The sequence below is a fragment of the Bombus flavifrons genome, chromosome 3, assembly GCF_040668555.2.
Source record: "Bombus flavifrons isolate JBK064 chromosome 3, iyBomFlav1_principal, whole genome shotgun sequence".
In the NCBI taxonomy this organism is placed as follows: domain Eukaryota; kingdom Metazoa; phylum Arthropoda; class Insecta; order Hymenoptera; family Apidae; genus Bombus; species Bombus flavifrons.
In genome coordinates this window covers 12,372,039-12,391,871 of record NC_138444.1, presented here as the reverse complement: position 1 = coordinate 12,391,871, position 19,833 = coordinate 12,372,039, and the positions used below count along the sequence as shown (strand labels likewise).

At 38.9% G+C, this 19,833-nt stretch overlaps 1 protein-coding gene across 7 annotated transcripts in view; it reads left to right on the top strand.

Annotated features, from left to right (window-relative positions):
• LOC138178226 (uncharacterized) overlaps positions 1-19,833 on the top strand; it is a 40,105-nt gene that overhangs the window by 9,265 nt on the left and 11,007 nt on the right. For 4 of the 7 annotated variants that reach the window (XM_069109847.1, XM_069109848.1, XM_069109850.1 and 1 more), the window contains exons 2-3: positions 12,361-12,479; positions 12,794-12,968. The exons of 1 other annotated variant lie outside the window; for it this stretch is intronic. In XM_069109847.1, coding sequence (XP_068965948.1) covers positions 12,390-12,479; positions 12,794-12,968 — 265 coding nt within the window. In that variant the 5' untranslated portion in view covers positions 12,361-12,389. Of the gene's footprint in view, positions 1-12,286; positions 12,480-12,793; positions 12,969-19,717; positions 19,800-19,833 lie in introns of those variants that run through there. 2 more of the 7 variants (XM_069109849.1, XM_069109852.1) reach the window with 2 other exon arrangements.

Below are 19,833 nucleotides of genomic sequence, written 5' to 3'. Positions count from 1 at the left end.
TAAAAAGCTTCTGTTACTACCTTGTTCGAGGCACGTTTATTTGCCATAACATCATTCGTTTCACTGGATCTTGGAAAAACAGTAGCATAGGTTTAGACTTTTGATGATTTAAAAAGTTTCCTTTAGTGCTTTGTTGAAGTTACGATTATTTGATATAACGTCGTTTGTTTCACTGCGTGTTGAAAGAAATTTCATATAAGTCTAGACTCTAGGTGATTTAAAAAGTTTCTTTCGCCACTTTGGAAAGTTTTGTATCATGTTTAGCTATTGGTATATGACATTTGGAAAATGTGACGAAGAAAATAATATTATATGCGTGTCTGAGCGTGGTCTGTTTTACTGAATGTTGACAGAAATTTTATATACGTCTAGACTTTAGATGACTTAAAAGCTTTCTGTTATTACTTTGCAAAGTTTCAGGGCATATATAGTCATTGATATATGTAATTTTGGAAAATTTGGAAGAATAGGGAAAATAGTGACAAAGTGGACGTTGTGTCAATAATTAATTACACGTATAAATGTATTGAATTTGCACATAATTCACTCGTATCGTAAAATTTTATTGCTCTCAGTTATATAATTCCAAACTCGTATTTGCTCGAGTAACAAACAAACTCGTTTAATTATCAAAATTCAATCGGGAATGAATTATTGTAGTAGTCGTTTATAATTCAAGCGGTGATTATAGCAGAGGCAACGATAAATTATGGACGGCTCGGAAAGATAGAATGGAAGAACGAATGAAAACTTTGGTAAAATGGCCCGCCTTCGCTGGAATCCAGACGAAATCTATCGTAGTTCCGTTCGGCTTCCGGCCAAATTCTCCAACTTTAAGGATATTACTAGCCCGATAGCCGGATCGTCGTTCACCCTTTCCAACTTTTCTTCCTTATTTCGAGATCCCTTCCACACCAATTTTCCTCTCTGTTTTCCCTCTCGAACGTCGTCGAATTTCCACCGGTGAAGATTGACTCGAGAGGAGACGAGAAATCGATCATATTCGACCAGTGGAAGACAGACCAGAGGTTTGAGCAACTTAAACGAAAATTCCCAGTGCACAGTTGCCTGAAAAGCCGTATTTCCTAGCCAAAATCCAATATTTCAAGTTTAACGTTTCAAAAAAGATTCGTTCTTTATCGTCTATACAAGAGTCGACACTGACCACGAGAGGAGAATGTTAAAAAGATGGCCATTGTTCGCACCTGCTTACGAACGAAAAGCTCGTCACAGAATATTTAAAAGTGTCTCTGAAAGAGCGAGAAATGTTATCAGCATTTATGCGAAACGTGATGACAAGTGGCACCGGTCGAACTTACCAATGTGTAACCACTTAATCTTCGTTTTTCTCAGCTACTGATCCATCTACGAAATAATTCTTTGGAAATTCTGCTGATAAATCAATGGAAGTTGCGAATGGAGCAAACGCGAAGCACCGCAAGATCGTTGTTACATGCGCACAGTAACCCAAAACACGTTCATCAACTTTACACCTGCATGCATATGCTATAAAGGTTGCCAACCCGGTTTCACTTTCGTCAATTAATACATAGACAAACACTGAATGCAATTCGTAACACTCAGCATATACATATACGGATACAAACTTGGTGGGCGTATTGTTGGCCATTGTTCTCACGTGGCAACAATCTGGTGGTACTTCGGATTTGCTCGATTTGAAACTTCAATTGATTTATCAGCAGAATTTCCGAGGAATTACTCGGTCGATATGGATGAATAATTATTCCGTACACGGATGAGAATTTGTACTCGTCTCAAGCTTATTCTTTCTTTGTACCTACGTTAGGATCGTTTTTTAATATCTGTCTTTTATGAACGATATAGTTGTGTTTTCTTTTATAATTGGCAGAAATATGCAGTCACTCTGATCGATTTGTATATTGTGATAGTATCGTGGCTCCTACGGTAACGCAATCGCTACCCAAATTTAATTTACACGGCGATCAACGTGTCATCTCTGCTGCGTTCTTTGTACCATTTTACACTCAATTCTGCCTTTTTTTTTATTGTTAGCAATTTTCTTAAGTTCGAGGCAGATACAAAAGAATCGTTGTCGATACGAATGATTTTCGATCTTAATATACAGGTTTAGTGCACGGTATAGCACATTGGGATTTCTCTTGAAAGCTTAAAAATTCTAGTAGCTATGCATAAAAAAAGCACGCCTCAAAGATTTCAACGATCTTGAAATATGTCGCCAAGATCAAGATTCGGAATAACTTTCTCCTATACGTGTAACCGGCGATCGGTTTTCGTTGCCGAGATATTCACAAAAAATCTTCGATTAAATTTAGTTCCCGTTACGCTTCATTCCATTGCACATAAATGACCGGATTTTTATATAGCCCAATCTAAACTTAACTCATCGGTGCTAATCATCTGTGCTATAAATAAAAGGCGATAAATGAATGGATTATAGGTTGGGGTTAGATGTTAGATTAATATCCGGCCAATAACGCTGGCATCACTTCATTTTTATTTTATGCGATTTTTTAAGTGCATCGTAGATTCCATTGCTACCATTCATCATTATTTATACATATATACTGCCAAACGTATCTTTATGTATAATTGAAAAACTAAGACTGTATCTGTACGTATCTATCGACTCTAATTATTAGTATGTACGTGACGGATAGACAGATAAAACACAGTACAACGTTTCATTATCGATAGATTGATTGAAAATCATCTCACGAGTATTGTCTGCTGTTCCACGATTTATTCGTTTTTCTTCTTCATTTATGCGATATTGAGAACGATTATATCCCTCGTCGATAAGTTAGGTCGAGGCTGGGGACCATATAATCAGTTAGCTGTTGCGACCCCTTTGAAAACTTTGAAAAGCGCGTACCTAAAATGTACGGGAAAAAGTAAACGATGACGAGTATGCTCGTTGTAACGAACAATTGCTTCATTTTTTAATTTTATTACCGACAGGGCTCATCGTAACGCAAAATATTGTCATTTCTTCGTGTATACTCGTCAAAAACAGCTAACTGGATAAAGACGCTCGTCTACTGCAAAGTGATCCCCGTAATGGTAACATAAATTGCGTTGTGACGTTTCGCGAAGATCTTGGAAACTAAAACCGAGTGACAGTTACGTGAATAGGAAAAAGTTGTAAAGAACGTCGACCTCGACAACATATTTCAAGATCGTTGAAATCAATGAAGCGCGACCTCTTTCGTATAATTACCAAGATCTTGCTGCCTGTTAAAAGGACTAAAACTGTGACACAAAAAACGAGGTCGGTAACAGGGTTCAAAAGGCGATCGAAACTCGGAGAATACGTCACCTCATCATCGTGAAAGCTTGAAGGATCTAAACTTCCCACTTAAGTATAATAGATACTAGGAACGCGTAACGAGCGGAAGACAGGATAGAGTGATGGTAATTTGACTCGAGAAGCTGTAAAAGGAGAGAAAAGAAAAACATAGGAAATAAGCAGACCAAAGGGAAATTTAGCGAACAGGAAAGGATGCATTAAGTAGGATAATTAATCGGTATAGTCAGTCGGAGTCTGAATAGGAGAGACAGAGAGAGAAAGAGAATAAATGGTTCGAAGCGCATGAATAATATAACTTCGTAAATATAGTATAATAGTGGATATAGTAGGTGTCTGTAAATCAAGTGCAAGTCTCGGCTGTGAGTATAAGTATATTCTAGCGAATAAAACATGCTGTAATACAAAAGTTACTAATGAAATCATAACACATAAGGGAGAAGAGAGAATCTTAAAAAAGAGAATCTTACATTGGCGCGAAGATGACGCAGTTGGTATAAAGAGGACGACCTCTGGATACGACCGAACGATTAATTTACCAGGAGATTGGAAGACGCAAAACAAGACACCGTGAAAGAGAGCATCCACCAGCGAACTCTTTCTCGCTCTTCGACTTTTCCATCCATTTCATCGTGATACTCCGCCGAGCTAATTTTCCACTCGTTCTCCGACAATGTTCTATAAAATGAGTTTTCTCCTTTCGATCTCGTTAGACGATATATATGTACATACATTTGCCAGTCGTTATTCGTAGTCGCGAGTAAAGAGGAAAGATCTTGACATTTGGCTTACGCGTATTCTTCGAATATTTTATTCTCGATTTCATAGCGACTATCGATGAATTAAGATTGCTTACCAATTATTTATGGATCATTAAATATATTCCTTATCGAACACGAGGTCATTCCTGCAAGGTTGACATTTTTCTCTCAATTAATTTAATTTACTGCAATGGAAATAGTGGCGCGAGATGTTCTATCGTTATTGGAACTTGACTAGCATGACAATAGAGTTCCATGATAGCGTTAATGAAACTTTAAAATGTTAGACTGCGGATGTTCACGCGTTTGCGAGAAATCTATAAATATAAAAATGTAAAGAATACAACATAGTATGGAAAAATGTATAAAATATCGAAGCACGTATTATAATATTTAATAAGCTAAACAAATCTCTGTCTGGGTTCCATTTTTCCTTTTTAAGTATGTTAATAAAAACGTAAGAACTGCTATAAGCGTACATGCGACATGACATAGATAACTTATTCGGGGAAAATGTCTACGAGCGTTGGAATACTTTCGTGAGCCTGTGTATATAGGGTCGTGAAAAAAGATCCATAACTTAAAGGGTTATAGTACACGCCAGGAGGAGTAAAAAACGTCTAAATAAACATAGGTCCTAAAATCAAACCTTTCGATGAAAAAGCAACTTTTACTTTTTATTGGCGTTCGATATCCTAAGCTGGTCGCTTCCAATCGTATCGAACATCGAATTTACAAACATAAACCAATACTGTCTCAAGTTATGTACGAATTTGAAGGATTTATTTGTCGATGTACAATGTCACGATTATTCATTTTCTCATAGATATTATATCAAAATGATACGCTTTATTCCACGTAATTTTCAAATTTTTACTTCTAATTTTAAATAACATATAACGCACTGAACTGTAGAAAAGAAAGGGTACATTGTACCTCTTTTACGCTGTGTCTCAACGTTTTAGAACAACTGCGAAACTCAGGAAATTTTAATTGAAATTTCTTAATTCTCAAACGAATTTTTTCAAATTAATACGACCTAGCCAGTGATGACGCGGAGGTGATCAGCCCTAATGACTGATTTCATGACCTACGTTGATTAGACGAGTTTCTAGTCCTCTCGATGAACTCTACAACTGCTGTAAGTTGCGAAATCATTCCAAGGATCGTTCTGTATATCGAGGCGGAAGAACGATGGTTGGAAAATTATTGGAGCGACGTAGTACAGGGTCGTGCGGTATGTATTTAACACGTTGAAGCATAAGATTCAGTCTGAGCCCCTCGAGACTTCGTTGCTAATTGGCTCAGCGTATCAACGACCTTTCTTACATCGCGAACTTCTTCTTGTCCCTAGCGTAGGTACGAGGAAAGAATAAGCTTGAAGCGGGCCAACTTTTTAATGGATTAACTCTCTACAAAGCTGCGGTTCGTTCCACCGACCCTACGACTTTGTTAATTAATTATCAGCTGAGAAACGCCTAATTGCCTTTTCTATCGTTTTTATAGAACGTTCGTTAACGCTTCCTCGTTATTCGACGAATCGACGCTTAACATAACTGCACGCGATTAAGGAAACAGAGACGAAACAAAGTACACGACACATTCCTACGATTTATAAAGCACGTAGAATTCGGTTGATGGAAATGTTAGCGAAAGTTCAAAGTTCGAATGAAAGTTCAAAAGTTCGATGTTTCGAGCGAATTTTCTATGAAAATTACAGAGTCGTACGAAATTGCATCGTGTCGATCGGAAGATTACAGCGAAACTGCGTATACGATGATTAGCTTGCGAATGTTGCTGCTAATTAATAGTTTCACGTAACTGAGGAAATGGAGTACAAATGAAAAGGAGGATGTTAACAAATGGCCACTTCTCCGTCTGCTGGCGAACGAAAAATTCTTGCGGCACGTTTCACAGCGTCTCTCAAGCAGCGAAACACGTTATCAGTATTTATCGGAAACGTGATGGGAAAGTTGGAAGGAACTAGTGCAAAGACGAACAAATGGCACTAGACGAACACTGCAGTTATCGACAGTTAACACGAAGCTATTTCTATCACGACCAGTCAAAATGACTGGTCTTTAAAAAATACGTGATAATAGAATGTTTTTATATTATCCGATTTATTACATTCTTACAGAAGGAATTCCATGTTATGTAGTACGTTTTTGATATTATTAATCCATCTAAGACCATGATTCCTAAATGAGGATCGACATATTTATAAAATTGTAGAACCGGTTATTTTCACTGGTGTGGTATTTCCAGTGATAGCATCTAGCGATCTAACGATCGATCCGGAATTTTCCTGATAACCGATATCGTCATATCGAACGATACGCAGTTAGAATTTTAAAAACGTGTGGCAATTTGTACAAAACGAGGAAACTGATTAATTGGGGTTCGATAAACAGATTACAGGGCCCTTTTACACTTCGACAAGTGCCAGTCATTTTGACTGCTATTGCTATAAGTAGGCTCGATATAAAATTATTTTCAATTTGAATACATAAAAAACAAAATGAAACTCGTTATATTATTCTTTTAGTTATCGTTGCAGAAGTAATTACATCATTACGGAAAAAATATAACACGAAATAGGAATTTTAAAATAAAATTTTACAACCAGTAAATTTGACCGATGTGGTAGTTCTAACGTTAATCTTCGTTTTCTTCAAATTCTCATCCACCTATGGTACAATAATTATTCATCCATATCGACCGAGTAATTCTTCGGAAATTTTGCTGATAAATCAATTGAAGTTGAATTTGACTGGTGTGGTAATTCTAACGTTAATTTTCGTTTTCTTCAAATTCTCATCCACCTATGGTACAATAATTATTCATCCATATCGACCGAGTAATTCCTCGGAAATTTTGCTGATAAATCAATTGAAGTTTCAAATCGAGCAAATCCGAAGTACCACCAGATTGTTGCTACGTGAGAACAACGGCCAATAATACGCCCACCAAGTTTGTATTCGTATATATATATATGCTGAGTGTCACGAATTGCACTCGGTGTTTGTCTGCGTATTAATTGACGAAAGTAAAACCGGGTTGGCAACCTTTATAGCATATGCATGCAGGTGCAAAGTTGATGAACGTGTTTTGGGTTACTGTGCGCATGTAGCAACGATCTTGCGGTGCTTCGCGTTTGCTCCATTCGCAACTTCCATTGATTTATCAGCAGAATTTCCAAAGAATTATTTCGTAGATGGATCAGTAGCTGAGAAGAACGAAGATTAAGTGGTTACACATTGGTAAGTTTGACCGGTGTCACTTTTCATCACGTTTCGCATAAATGCTGATAACATTTCTCTCGCTCTTTCAGAGACACTTTTAAATATTCTGTGACGAGCTTTTCGTTCGTAAGTAGGTGCGGAAAGTTGCCACTTCTTGTTACATTATCCTCCGTTTCGTTTGTACTGCGTATTGTAATGGTACTTTGCTTATATCAATAAGCACGTGAAATATTAATTAAAAGAATAGATAACTCATTACACTCGCATTAGGTTGCAAATGTTTATGCGTTTATGGAAAATTGACTTGTATTAAAACGTACAGATTGCAAAGATATAGAAAATATTAAAAGCAATATACTTGTTAATAATATCTTCAGGGTAAAACGGATATTCGTTTAACTTTTGCTGTTTTAATCTCTAGTAATGTAAAAATGTAACTTTGCAGAAAATATTCGCAGTATAATTAATTATCGTAGTAGTCTGCTTGTTCTTAACATCTCGAATTACACGAGTTCGAACAAAGTTCCTTCCTTTGACAGACAACCGCTGAAGTTCATTGAGAGGACTAGCATTCCATTTCAAAGGGAAGAACAGGAAAGAAATTACATACCGTCTTCGATTGGATTGTCCATTTCCATACTTCAGCCTTAAAATACCTTCGACTATTCGCTAACTTCTACCGATATCTTCGGCTCGTCTATTCGACCTGCTCGAATTCAAAGTTTATCGAAAGGTGGAACAAAGGGTCGAATAAACCAAAGTTGCCAACGGTGAAACGCGTTTCAGCGAAGTCGTGCGTTTTAATTAAAGTTGGAGAAACGAGAACACGGTAGCCCACAGACGAAATTCGGTATCAGTAGAATTATTTAGAAAAGATATTCGATAATTGAACGAAAACAACGATTCGTTATCTTCTTCGAATAATCCGTTACTTTTAGGTTCTTCGTTTTTATTTGTTCGCAGATTAAATATTACTAGCGAATTATTAGTTTTTTAAATACCAAGATAAATGTATAACGTGAATTAATTTTCTACTCAATTTACGTACTTCGAGTGACATCGTACGAGTTTGAAACGGAACGTTTCCAAGTTCCATTATTTTTTCAAGCTGCTCGCAAGGTGCAGAAACGAACAATTGCAAAACCAACATTTGACCTTTGTCTGTTCTTTCCGCTAACATTGTGTGCTTAGAAAATAATCCTTTACGTAGAAACAATACTTCGAAATATTATAGCTTTTTACTTCTCGCGAAAATCTTGTTCCCACTGTTATTTTCGAAATACGCGTGCTGTAGTTTCGAAAATGAAGTGTTGAGACTATTCGATGTGTAAACAGAGAAAACTCGTGGATAAATTGTAAGGCAGAAAATATATTTAAATAGAAGTGTAATTATAAGTAAGAATACAATTTGAGCTGGTCCAGATCCGCACGCTGGCTGTGTTACCCAATAACTGAAAACCTCGAAGCCAATGTCACGTAAAATTGGTACTTGGATTATAGTAAGGAGGTTGAGTCGTAACCCAACTACTAGTTTTCCTTTATAAAACTTTATTGTAAATCTTAACACTTAGAGAAATGACACTGAACCGGAGAAAAGAGGTAGTACGAGTACAGCAACTAGAATAAGAACAAGAACTGCCCGAGCTGGGTGAAGTCTCAGCTTATATACAGCCTGCCTTGGGGATGTCGAGGGGTTCGGTGTGGGTTCCAAAGGGGTCCGAAAGTCGGGGGTTGAGATCTTTTCTCTGATGGGGACTAAGATGCGTCGCAGCCCCTTGGTGTCCGAAAGTCGGATGTAGGTTGAGATGTGATTGATGTCACACCAACGTCGCCCGTCTACTGTTTATGGTCTGACTTCGTCGCAGTCTTTTGTCTATGCTCTGTCGATGGCTTCAGTGCTTGAGAAAACTAAAAAGACCAGATGTAGAGTTTTCTTATAAGTGGTGACCACTTGAACATGAAGAAACACGAGAAATAGGATATTCGTGGAAATAATCCGAGTGAAACATTTCAAGAAACACGAGTTTATCGCTTATCTTGCACTGCGTTTATTTACATCGCGACAATGCAAAAGCATCTTCGCAAAGAAGTGGAAATCGAACCGTTGGATCCAGTTGTGCCAGTTGTCGCCTCGCTAAACGGAATTCAGTTCGTACATCAAACGTGAAACTTCAATTATCTCGAAACAAAATATATTTCACAAATACGTATCTAACTTAAGCTAATACTTTCTTAATCATCGATCAGCGTATCTTATCTGACTACGATAATTCAGTTCCTATTTTTCTAATTACTTTCAACGCACCAAAGTTCACTATCGCGCCAGTAAATTATGTTCAATAATTACTTTCGGTGTTTAAGAACCCGAGTCACGAAATTTCGACTCGGGCCCCGGCATATCGAGGAAAATTCCAGTGCTGGTTTGTTCGTAGTCGCTGCTAGTTGGTGTACATTTTCGCGCCCGACAACTTGTTGACGCTTGATCGTTTCAAGGGGAAACCTGGTTCTCCGCAAGGTTCGCAGATTGCTCGATTTTCGTGACTTGATTGTCTCCTATTTCTCTCTCTCTCTCTCTCTCTCTCTCTCTCTCTCTCTCTCTCTCGCGGAGATTCACTTTGGTCCATCCTCTCATAAACCTATATAAAGCTTGTAAAATATTCGAAGGACGACGCTTTTCCGTGGCTTTCACGACACCGCAGAGAACGAGGTAATAAGGTCGCCTGAAAAACATTTAGAGATCGTTCGATGGAAAATTGGAGCTGCGGTGCTCGAACACCGGTGACGTATGACAAGTGGCCCTCAATGTCAGCACATCCTGCACGCTGCGAGCTTTGGTTAATCGATTCGTCCTTCGCTTAAACGTTCTAACGTCGGTTCTGATTAACTTCTTCAACGCTGCTGATCCCTCCCAACGTTCGTGACTAGGAAAATTGCCAGTGAATTTTACGTCCTACAATGTTCCTGCCGTTTCTAGTCACACAATCTGCCATTTTGCGTTCTTCGTTTTTCAGATTCTCGCGTAGAAAGTGACAAACCATTTTTGCGAGAATATTCTTTGCATGATAATAATCAAAGTTTCTGTAAAATCAGTGATCCGCCACTGATTCGTAACTCAGTGAATTGTTGGTGAATCTTATGCTTCTATTCTCGTACCTTTTGGTGTTTTACGTTCTATTTCACACTTTCTCCTTTTTTTTCATTCGTAAAATCGAACAACTGTTTTGGAAGCACTGCCTTTACGAAGAGATTATTTAGCGAACATTTTAGCGAAGATAATATCGTTTTTGATCGAGCTTTATTATTCTGACGCACGTAAGTGGTAAATGTCTGATTTTTATCGAATCGTTATACGAAATTAACACGTTGATCGCTGGTGTTGCTGGTGACAACCGATGCCACGTTGACGTGTCGCGTAAATGCTTTTCGTACTATGTCGAGAGGATCGACGAGTTTAAACAATGAAATTCCAGTGCCAACAATGGGCCACGCAACTTTGCTTCCACAGTCAACGTGTTAATCTTGCCACGTTGTTAGTCGTAATTATACAATGCTTTCAAAGCTTCTATGTCTATTTCACGATGTTCGTTCGTTCGATTTTTCTATTTTCGAAAATCCACGCTATTTGTAGATACAGAACTGCCATTCTCAATTCTTTTCGGTTGGTATTTGTAAATGTCAACGTTTGAAACGACCACTGGAAGCGAGAGTAGTGCGGAGGCAGGAAATTTCGAGGAATTTCCTCCTCGAAAACTCGACTACTCTCGCTATCAATTTTTAAAAACGATCAAAAATGCGCGAGAAGGATGATCTTCCTTGCACGTGTTTGCTTTAGAAACTTGATCGATAATCGAACAGTCGCGAATCATTTTACCACTTTACCGACCGCTAACGATTCAACGCCATACGCACGTCCGACCGGCATCTCAGGCGCAGATTCTCCCTGGCGCCGGCTCTGTTTCGGTTTAGACTCTCCAATACCATTCTTTTCGTTCATCGCAAACGGTAAGTTTTTCAAATTGATATAAAACTGTGGGAGCTTACAAAGCAACGCAACTGACGCAATTGAGCAAGATACCTTGGTAATAAATAACAAATTACTGCTCAAATAATGAGAAAAATTGTCGGCGGCAAAAAGTCGATTAATAAGCTATCGGTCGGTAAGCATCGACGACAAGAAACCGATTAATCGGCTATCTGTCGGTAAAGTGTTAACAGTCGGACAGAGATGTCTGTGTCTGCTCTGAATGTAACACACGTTAAAATAATAAAACAAACAACAACGTCGCATGGAAGAAGGAAATAATTTTTCCCGCGCATAAGAAATATTATTAAGCATAGGTTGAAATGCGATATTTTTCAAAACGTTGTGTACAGGAAGAAACAATGTTTCCATACGTTAGTTTGCCTTTCTCCAAAAATGGATCATTTTCATTCGTAACGTTGTTTATGGGAAAATGTTGCATTAGATTGTCCCAAAAGTATCTTTCGTTATCGCATGTAGCTGCTTTATCTAGCAATGTTTATGCAAATGTTTATACACAATATTTACGCAAAAATGTTCGTACAATGAAACGTTTCTACTCTGATATAAAATATTTCAAGTAAAATATTTCTAATCTGTCAAATGTTGTGCTCTTTATCTTCAGTCGTCCTCTAGCTGTCGTACGATACGTTTCGTTTGCAACTGTTTCGTTTTGCATTTGCAAGACAACAAATTATCGCGCGTCTGTTATTTTCTTACAAAACTAAAGAAACTTTTGGGACAACGTAATACATGGATATACGTTGGGGTTCGAACTGGGTACTGAGCCCCGCTGATCGGCTTTCCGAGTGTTTATCGGCTCCTCAGCTAATTGAGAATAATTTAGCACGATTTGCTACGTTCGATCTGTAGCAGCGGAACAGTGCACGCTGCATAGAATGTGCATAGAAATGATCGTAGAGTCGATGAATTACGACGACTGATTTTTCAGGAGAAGGTTGGCAAACTCGGAAGCGGGAGAAATGGGATGCGAGCAGATAGACTAAAATAAAGGGTGTTTTGCAGCATCATCGAGGGCTGAGCTATCGAAAAATATGGCGTCAGGAATACCGAGCGTACATCAGAGGAAGCTTGGACCAGCGCCGATAGCATCCTTCGAAGACCTGTCCGACGAGGTGGAAAACGTGAGTCCTTCCCTGTGTCCTCCCTGAGTCTCCTCTCTAAGTCGGCTCTTATTCGAGCGGGGATACCGCTCGAAGGTCCGTGTGTGTAAAATCGTGGAAGATCTCGTCGATCGCGGGATTAACGTGCGTGCGCGTCTCCCCCGTCGAAAGAAAGTCCGAAGCTCCGTTTGTCCCCGGGAGCCCGTAGGTGTGCGACACATCTGTGCGTGTCGTGTCCACCAACCATCTACCAATCAGCCAACCAACCAACCACTCAACCACACCCCAGTGACTGTGACTCGACGACAAAACCAGCCTTACGAATTTGAATGCAGGGGGAACCGGCTGCGCGAATGCCAGGCATCGTCGAGGTCACCACGCCGGCAACGCCTGGTAGTTCGCTTAAGACACCCAGCACGCCGAGAATTGACATCAGCAGGGCGAGCAGTTCCTCCCACCATGAGGACAGTAACTCCAGGGACTCTACGCCCGAGAGGGAACTCCTTGCAGGTATTACGTTCTTTTTCTTTTAACGTAGTACAGTGTCGATAAGTGACAGTAAAATCAAAATTGTAAACCGAGGTTTCTGGATGATCGACTGATGCTAAAGATCAGGCTGTGGTTACAGCGGATACGTATTCGCAGAAGTACGGTCGTTTTGGCGAAGTCGATGCGTCGACGTAATCGAATATCTGGGCGACAGAACAAGTAGCATGTTGCGCCTCTGTATTGAGTCTACTTTTTCAAGAAAATTCACGGTTTACGTGTTTCTAAGTCATTTAGCTTTTGACGCGGTAGTGCAAACATCATATTAAGATCGTATCTTATTGCCATATGTTCGCGACCTTCGATTCGTTCTCCTTTAAGGTTGGAAAAGTATGGCTTAGATTCTGGCACCGGGCTTCGGATAATTGTACAGATATTTCTGAAAGTATGCTTCGCAGCCTGTGAATGAAAATTCATCGGAACGCTAGTTTGTCCGGATACTCGACCGGTATAACCGTGGCCTAATATCCAACGAAAGAACGCTCGCGTGTCTAACCAGCGCCGACTTCATCCACTTTAGCCATGGCCTTAAGGCTCGTACAGACACGTCCAGCAATTTAGTCTATTGACGAGTAGCTGCTGACTACGAGATGGTTTAACGGATAGAGAGCGTCCGGAATTAGTAGAGTTGAGTTACAGGTTTAATTGGATGGTAGTGGTGTGGGAACCCTACCCCGCCAGAAAAATCTAATCAAATGGATCTACTCGACTAAATCGTTTTATTAAACAAGTCCACTAGATTTTAGTACCCATACACGGTAAGTTATTTAATTGCTCGCCACTCTATTAGATTACCGACTAGATTACTGAACGTGTTTGTACGAGTATAAACGTTAATACGGGAAACAACAGTCCGGAAATCTCGGGTACACGCACCCCTTAAAGTAGCGAACCATGGCTGCACCGCCGCGTGGCTTCGGATCTTCTAGCCAAAGCCCATCGCGTATGTACAGACGGACATATAATCGCAGGAGCTGATCGACTGTGTGAACGAAAATGCAGCTAAAAGTGAACACATTCGATGATCGTTATTTTGTCACTATACGTACATTGTTTACTACTTAACTCTACTACGTTCTTTAGATCGTTTCTGATCCAATTATTTTTCTCTGACATCGAAGAAACGCTTCAGCTTAAACAAAATACGAAGAAAGATATTGTTGGTGACTTATCGATAGAATTTCCTATTAAAATTCTTCTTGAAACGTTACATCTACCTTCTGTTTGCTAAAATGAGGTCAAAATCGAAATATACAAATTTCAGAATCGTCATTGTAAAATAACACACGAAGAAAGACCTCGACTAAGTCTAAAAAGAAAATTACAAATGTGATCGCCGGTAGTTTCTATGTTCCCACTGCGTCTAAATTTATGTTTACAAGCTGTGTTTCACAAAGGTGAAGGGGTCGCACGAATGTATCCCTCGATTCTCCTCCCCTGCGTGTACTTTGTAGCCCCACTAGGGAAACAAGCGAGGTCCGATAAAATCGCGAATGACTCATCGACGATAACTTCCGTTTATTCGAGTTAAGAGTTCGATCTAAGAACACAGTGACTTTCGCCAAAGGGATACCAAGCCCTCGTTAGAAACGAAATTCGGTCAACGTGAAGAGGAAAGAAGTTTTCGCGTAGAGGGAAATTGGAAGTTAAATCGTTGCTGCGAGAAAATTGGATTTTCCACGGTCGCGAGAACGTGCGACGAGATTCAATTATATCTTCAGCTGGAGAGTGCTCGTTAGTGCTCTGCAGTTTCTCTGTATCACGTGAAAATTTCGAGTGGCAAACAGCGACAGCTTGTTTCTTCGATCGCGCGAATTTCCGTCAAGTAACATGCACAAGCGAGCATCAGGTGATTCCACTTGAAAAAAAAAAGAAAATAGGAACAGAATATAGAATATCTCTCAAGATATACGTTATTCGAGAAAAAGCGTTTCAAATAAAATTTGTTCTGTTTCGAGGGGTACACGACGACCACCCGGTTTGCCTATGTGAAGGCGTTTTCGAAGTCTTTCGAGGTGACCTTTGTTTCCTTAAATGGAACTATAGGTACATTTTTGTACACGCCATTCGATGCAGTTTTTCATCCTCTACAGAAGATTATTAAGAGTATACTCAGGAGTATTAAGAGTATTAAGAGTATTAAGAGTATTAAGGAGATTTGTTTGCAAATTCACATTTCGTCGAACATACGTAAAAGAGTTAGGACCTGGTCAGGAATACGTTTCGCTCGTCAAATATGCCGTTTGACGCAGAAGTGATGTAAGTCGATTTTTTGCCTATTTGGTTAAACGTCTCATCTCGAAAGCGTAAGCTTCGTTGTATTTTGTGCGGAAGTGGTACGAGTATATCTTCGTTAATTCCTCGGTGGGTAACAGAATAAGTGAGAATCGCTCGCTCGCGATCCATTACAAAATTTTTTGACAATTGAAAATTGCCTGTGGCTATTGACAATTAAAAATTAGCCGAAATATCCCAGTGTATACATTGTGTATAGGATGTTTCCTACCTTTCCGGTCAAATAGTATAAATAACGTAATTTAAAATTGAAAATAAGAGTAAAGCTTAGCACGAAGTTTTCTGTCGTAAACGCTTCGTGGCGAAGTTCTAAACCGAGATGGAACGCAGTGAGAAATATGCGCATAGCAACAAATTTGTTATCACGGAATACAGAAAATCGTAGCACACGGAAAGAATTAACACAGTGAATTGGTAACGCGATTCCAATATCTCGACAAATCCTCTTTTGGAAATTTCTTAATTCGAAACGTAAGAAATTCCAAGCCACCTCGATGTCGAGTTTGCATTGTATCAACGTACCGTGTTGCGATCAGAGTTTAAACATCCAGTTGTGTCCAAGCAGCTTCTACTTACAGTGGAAATACTGTAACGTAGAATCCTCTGCTACGTAAGCATATTCAGACTGCGTTCTATGTTTCTACGTTACTCTCTAACTTTATAACAGAAGCGTTTACAGAGCCAAACTTCGCGCAACATTTTCTTCTTATTTTTTGCTCGTAGATTACGCTGCTGTAGTTTTCTCGGGAAAATTGAAAATACCCTGTACGAGTTTGTTGTCTCTCCTCTGTGAATTTCGTTATTCAGTAAGGGTCGTTTCGTTATTCAGTATAATCCGTCGTAGGCGATAGGTCCCCTCTTCAATTTCGCAGCTAACGAGACTTTCGAGACTCTTTCGTTTGGTCGTCGATCCCTGTGTCTTTCCTATGGGTATAGAGAAGCGCCGTTTCCTTTAGAATTAAGTCGTCGAGGATGGAGGCGGTAAAGTAGGCAACTGTAACGATGCCTCTTTCCTTTTGGGGACGATGAACCTCTAGATGCGTTACGTGGAAGATATCGATGTAACTCGTACGTGTTTGTTTGAGAAAAATAACTGACGCAGTTTTATGTCTGTATACCGTGTAGCTGAGGATATTATTAGACGACTTAGCGTAGAGGAAAAATTCAAGTAGCTGCCTGGGACCCTGTTGCATCATTGAACCGATATTGTTTAGAAACTGTAGAGTAATAGTTAATAATTTGTCAGTTATTAACGTTGATAGATTTTCATTTGTAGAAGCAACGAGCTTGTGAACGAAACTAGGATTCGTAAACGAATTTTACGAATTGTAGGAATTATACGAGTAATGACTCGAGGATTTTTGTACCACCAAACGAGTGTTATTTAATAACAAATCAAATAATTTAATAGTCAAATTAATCATTAGTAAGATTTGCTGATCACATTGGGAACGGTAGCCATCTGTGATAAGATCTACTACCTGTTAAATATTAACCGTTTTACGGTTAAATGTAGCATTGCAAAATTTCTGACGAATTTCAAAGATACATAAAAATTAATCATAGGGATGAAGAAAAATCATTGTCGAAATAGACGCTTCTTGAACTTTTTTTATTCGCGACCCCATTTTGCCCTGGAAAAGTTTTACACAATTCCAGTCATATACGTAAAATGGTACATAAAGTAAATATACGAATGGAACATTAATCGATAATAAATTAGGCAAATTCAATTTGATGTATCGAATTGAAATATAAGAATTGTAATTCTTTGTTGCATTTATAATTGTATCGCTTATTATCACGTATCGGGACGAAACTAAACTTGCATATCGATGAGACAAACGTGCTTGTTTGTCTTCGCATAGAGCATTATATCTTGGCCAAGTATTTAACATAACAGAGCATCTTCCATGTTTTTCAAAGACAATCCACATTTCGATTTTACGTTTCGTTTTGCGACAGTTATTTAGTACAAAATGTTACGAGCGTGTCTAAAACCTTCTCAGAAATTGTTGGAGGTTCTGTCCTAATTCCAAGCAGAAATCCGATCAAACGATTTTTTTAAATCTGGCGCTCTATATCTCGATCGATAACTCGACAAATCCTTCTTGATCCTTCGATGACAGATTATCGATATTTCTTATTTCACTGTGACAATTGCAAAAATTATTACAACCTCGTAATTCTGTTACGCGATTTCATATAAAATTTAATAACTTCTGCTCTAAATTTTCATTTATTCCGAATTCTCCCTGCGTTATCTCGCTGCGCTATCGAAGACGCGAACCTAACGAAAACGCACGTCGTCGTAGTTTATCCTTTATGAAACGCCTTTATGTACTTTCCAAACACGAACTTTTTTTCAATCCTCCGATAAAAATTCTTCGTTGTTTTATTACATCGTCAAAGAGTTAAATCGACGTTTGAAAAAACGTAAGAAGTTGGTCCTTTATAAATCGTCGTTATATACCGACGCACGGTAAAATTTTAAATTCTTCCACCGTCATCGCTATTTAATTCTCCCTTCAAAGGAAAACTTTCCTTACACTTTATTACTTCCACGCGTCACGGCGCGCTAAGAATTAGTCGAAGACCTCGATCAGCGCGAAGACCGTGCAACTTTTCAGATCTTTAAAAGTAGTGAGAAATAATTGAACGAAACCAAATTGAATGCGACTTGTTCGAGCAATCGCGCGAATATTTTGGATTTACAGAGGCATATAATGTGACAAATGGTATAAGAAACGGTACATTTTTTACGTTTTCGAAACGAACGTTTTTACGTTTTTCTCCATATGAAATATCTTTTCACGATTTTATCCTTCCTCGACCTTCTTTCGTGTTCCATGGTTTCCTAAAAAAAAAAATAAACAGATGGACTCGCCCGATTTTTGTAGCAAAATGGCTGTTCGACTAAAAGACGACGTTCGAACGATATTAGTTTAATAAACGGGTAAACGGGTGGTGTATCGATTCGACAAAAGGTGGTCGCGGAGGACGATTCTCCGGACGCGAAGAAGAAGGTTGCCACGAGGCCGGGTCGTGATCGATCGAGAACAGGCCTAGTGTGTTGTTCACCGGTGTCTCTAAATGCTCCCTCGAGATAACGCCAAGCCCTGTTTCTGCTCGTGTGCCACGAATTAATAGTGGTCGCGATGTTATGGGAGAATTCAAGGGGAACGAGGCCTAGCTGCAACTTTGTCCTATATTCCAGTTGCTTTGTTACAACCGACGCACACATATACAAGTAGGTAGGCGAAGAAGCGACACGATTTCTCTTCCAACAAGCTCGTTTCGTTTTTATCGCTGATTCGCAACGCGGTGACGCGATAACGTGTCTCTGAATGACGACTCGACCTTTTCACGAAACACAATGGTTAATCGTTTCTTCTCATTGATTTTTCTTCCCTTTTCTTTTTTCTTTTCTCCTTTCACTCTTTTGAATCGATGCAAACACGGAAGACAAGCTTCAACGTCCACTTGTACCGTGCGATCTGTTTAACTGGCTCCTCGTGCATGTGTTAATCCGCTAATAATATTAGCATATTCGACAAGTTATAGGTTAGTGGATTATTCACATAGTCTTATCATTTCACCATCTTACACGAAACAGGATGATCGGACGATTCATAATTTGAAAAATTGCATTATCAAATTTCAACTGTTTTATGAGTCTGGTAAGAAGGGCAGCTGCTATTGGTAATTTGCAAAGTGCAACTTGCAAAATTTGTATTTTTAAGGTTTCTATAAATCGGGTAAAGAGGGCAGCTGGTGTTGGCAATTTGGAAACTGCGACTTGTAAAACTTATTGTGTTTATAAATAATGTTGCTTCGATTGTGCAACAGGGCCCTGACGATATTAACGAATTGTCGAGCTATAAGTTGGTAGATGATTTCTAGTTGGTAGAACGTTTACGAGTGTAGAACTTTGTATTAAATAGGATTATCGGATGGTTTATGATTCGTAAAATTTCATTTGTGCATATTAAATATATGAGATGATTTATCGATAGCTGGTAATACCAGTATCAATAATTTTACAATTTTAGTTCAGACGGGATAATTGGGTGACTCGTAGTTTCTTAAATTTCATCTATTTTATCATTCATAAACTCGTTCCTGTTAAGAAAATTCCTACTTTTTCCCTAAAGTTCCTATTTTTTCATAAGGATGCCTGTTTACACGTGTTATTCTATCAGATCCCGTATAGTAGATTTCGATTCTAGTAGAACTTATTGGATAATTTATAGCTTGTAAAATTTCATTTATTTTATCATCTACAAACTCGTTTCTTTTTAAAGAGTTTATCGATACCAATTCTATATATTGGGTTGGCAACTAAATGATTGCGGATTTTGCCATTAGGTGGTATTGACAAAATCCCCAATTACTTAGTTGCCAACCCAATATTTTCTTCCTACTTTTTCGCTAGGAGTTGCCTTATGCCCGTTTACACGTGTTATCCTATCGGTCCCTGTATGGTAGTTTTCGATTCTGGTAGAACTGATCGTTAGAATTTATACGTCGTAAT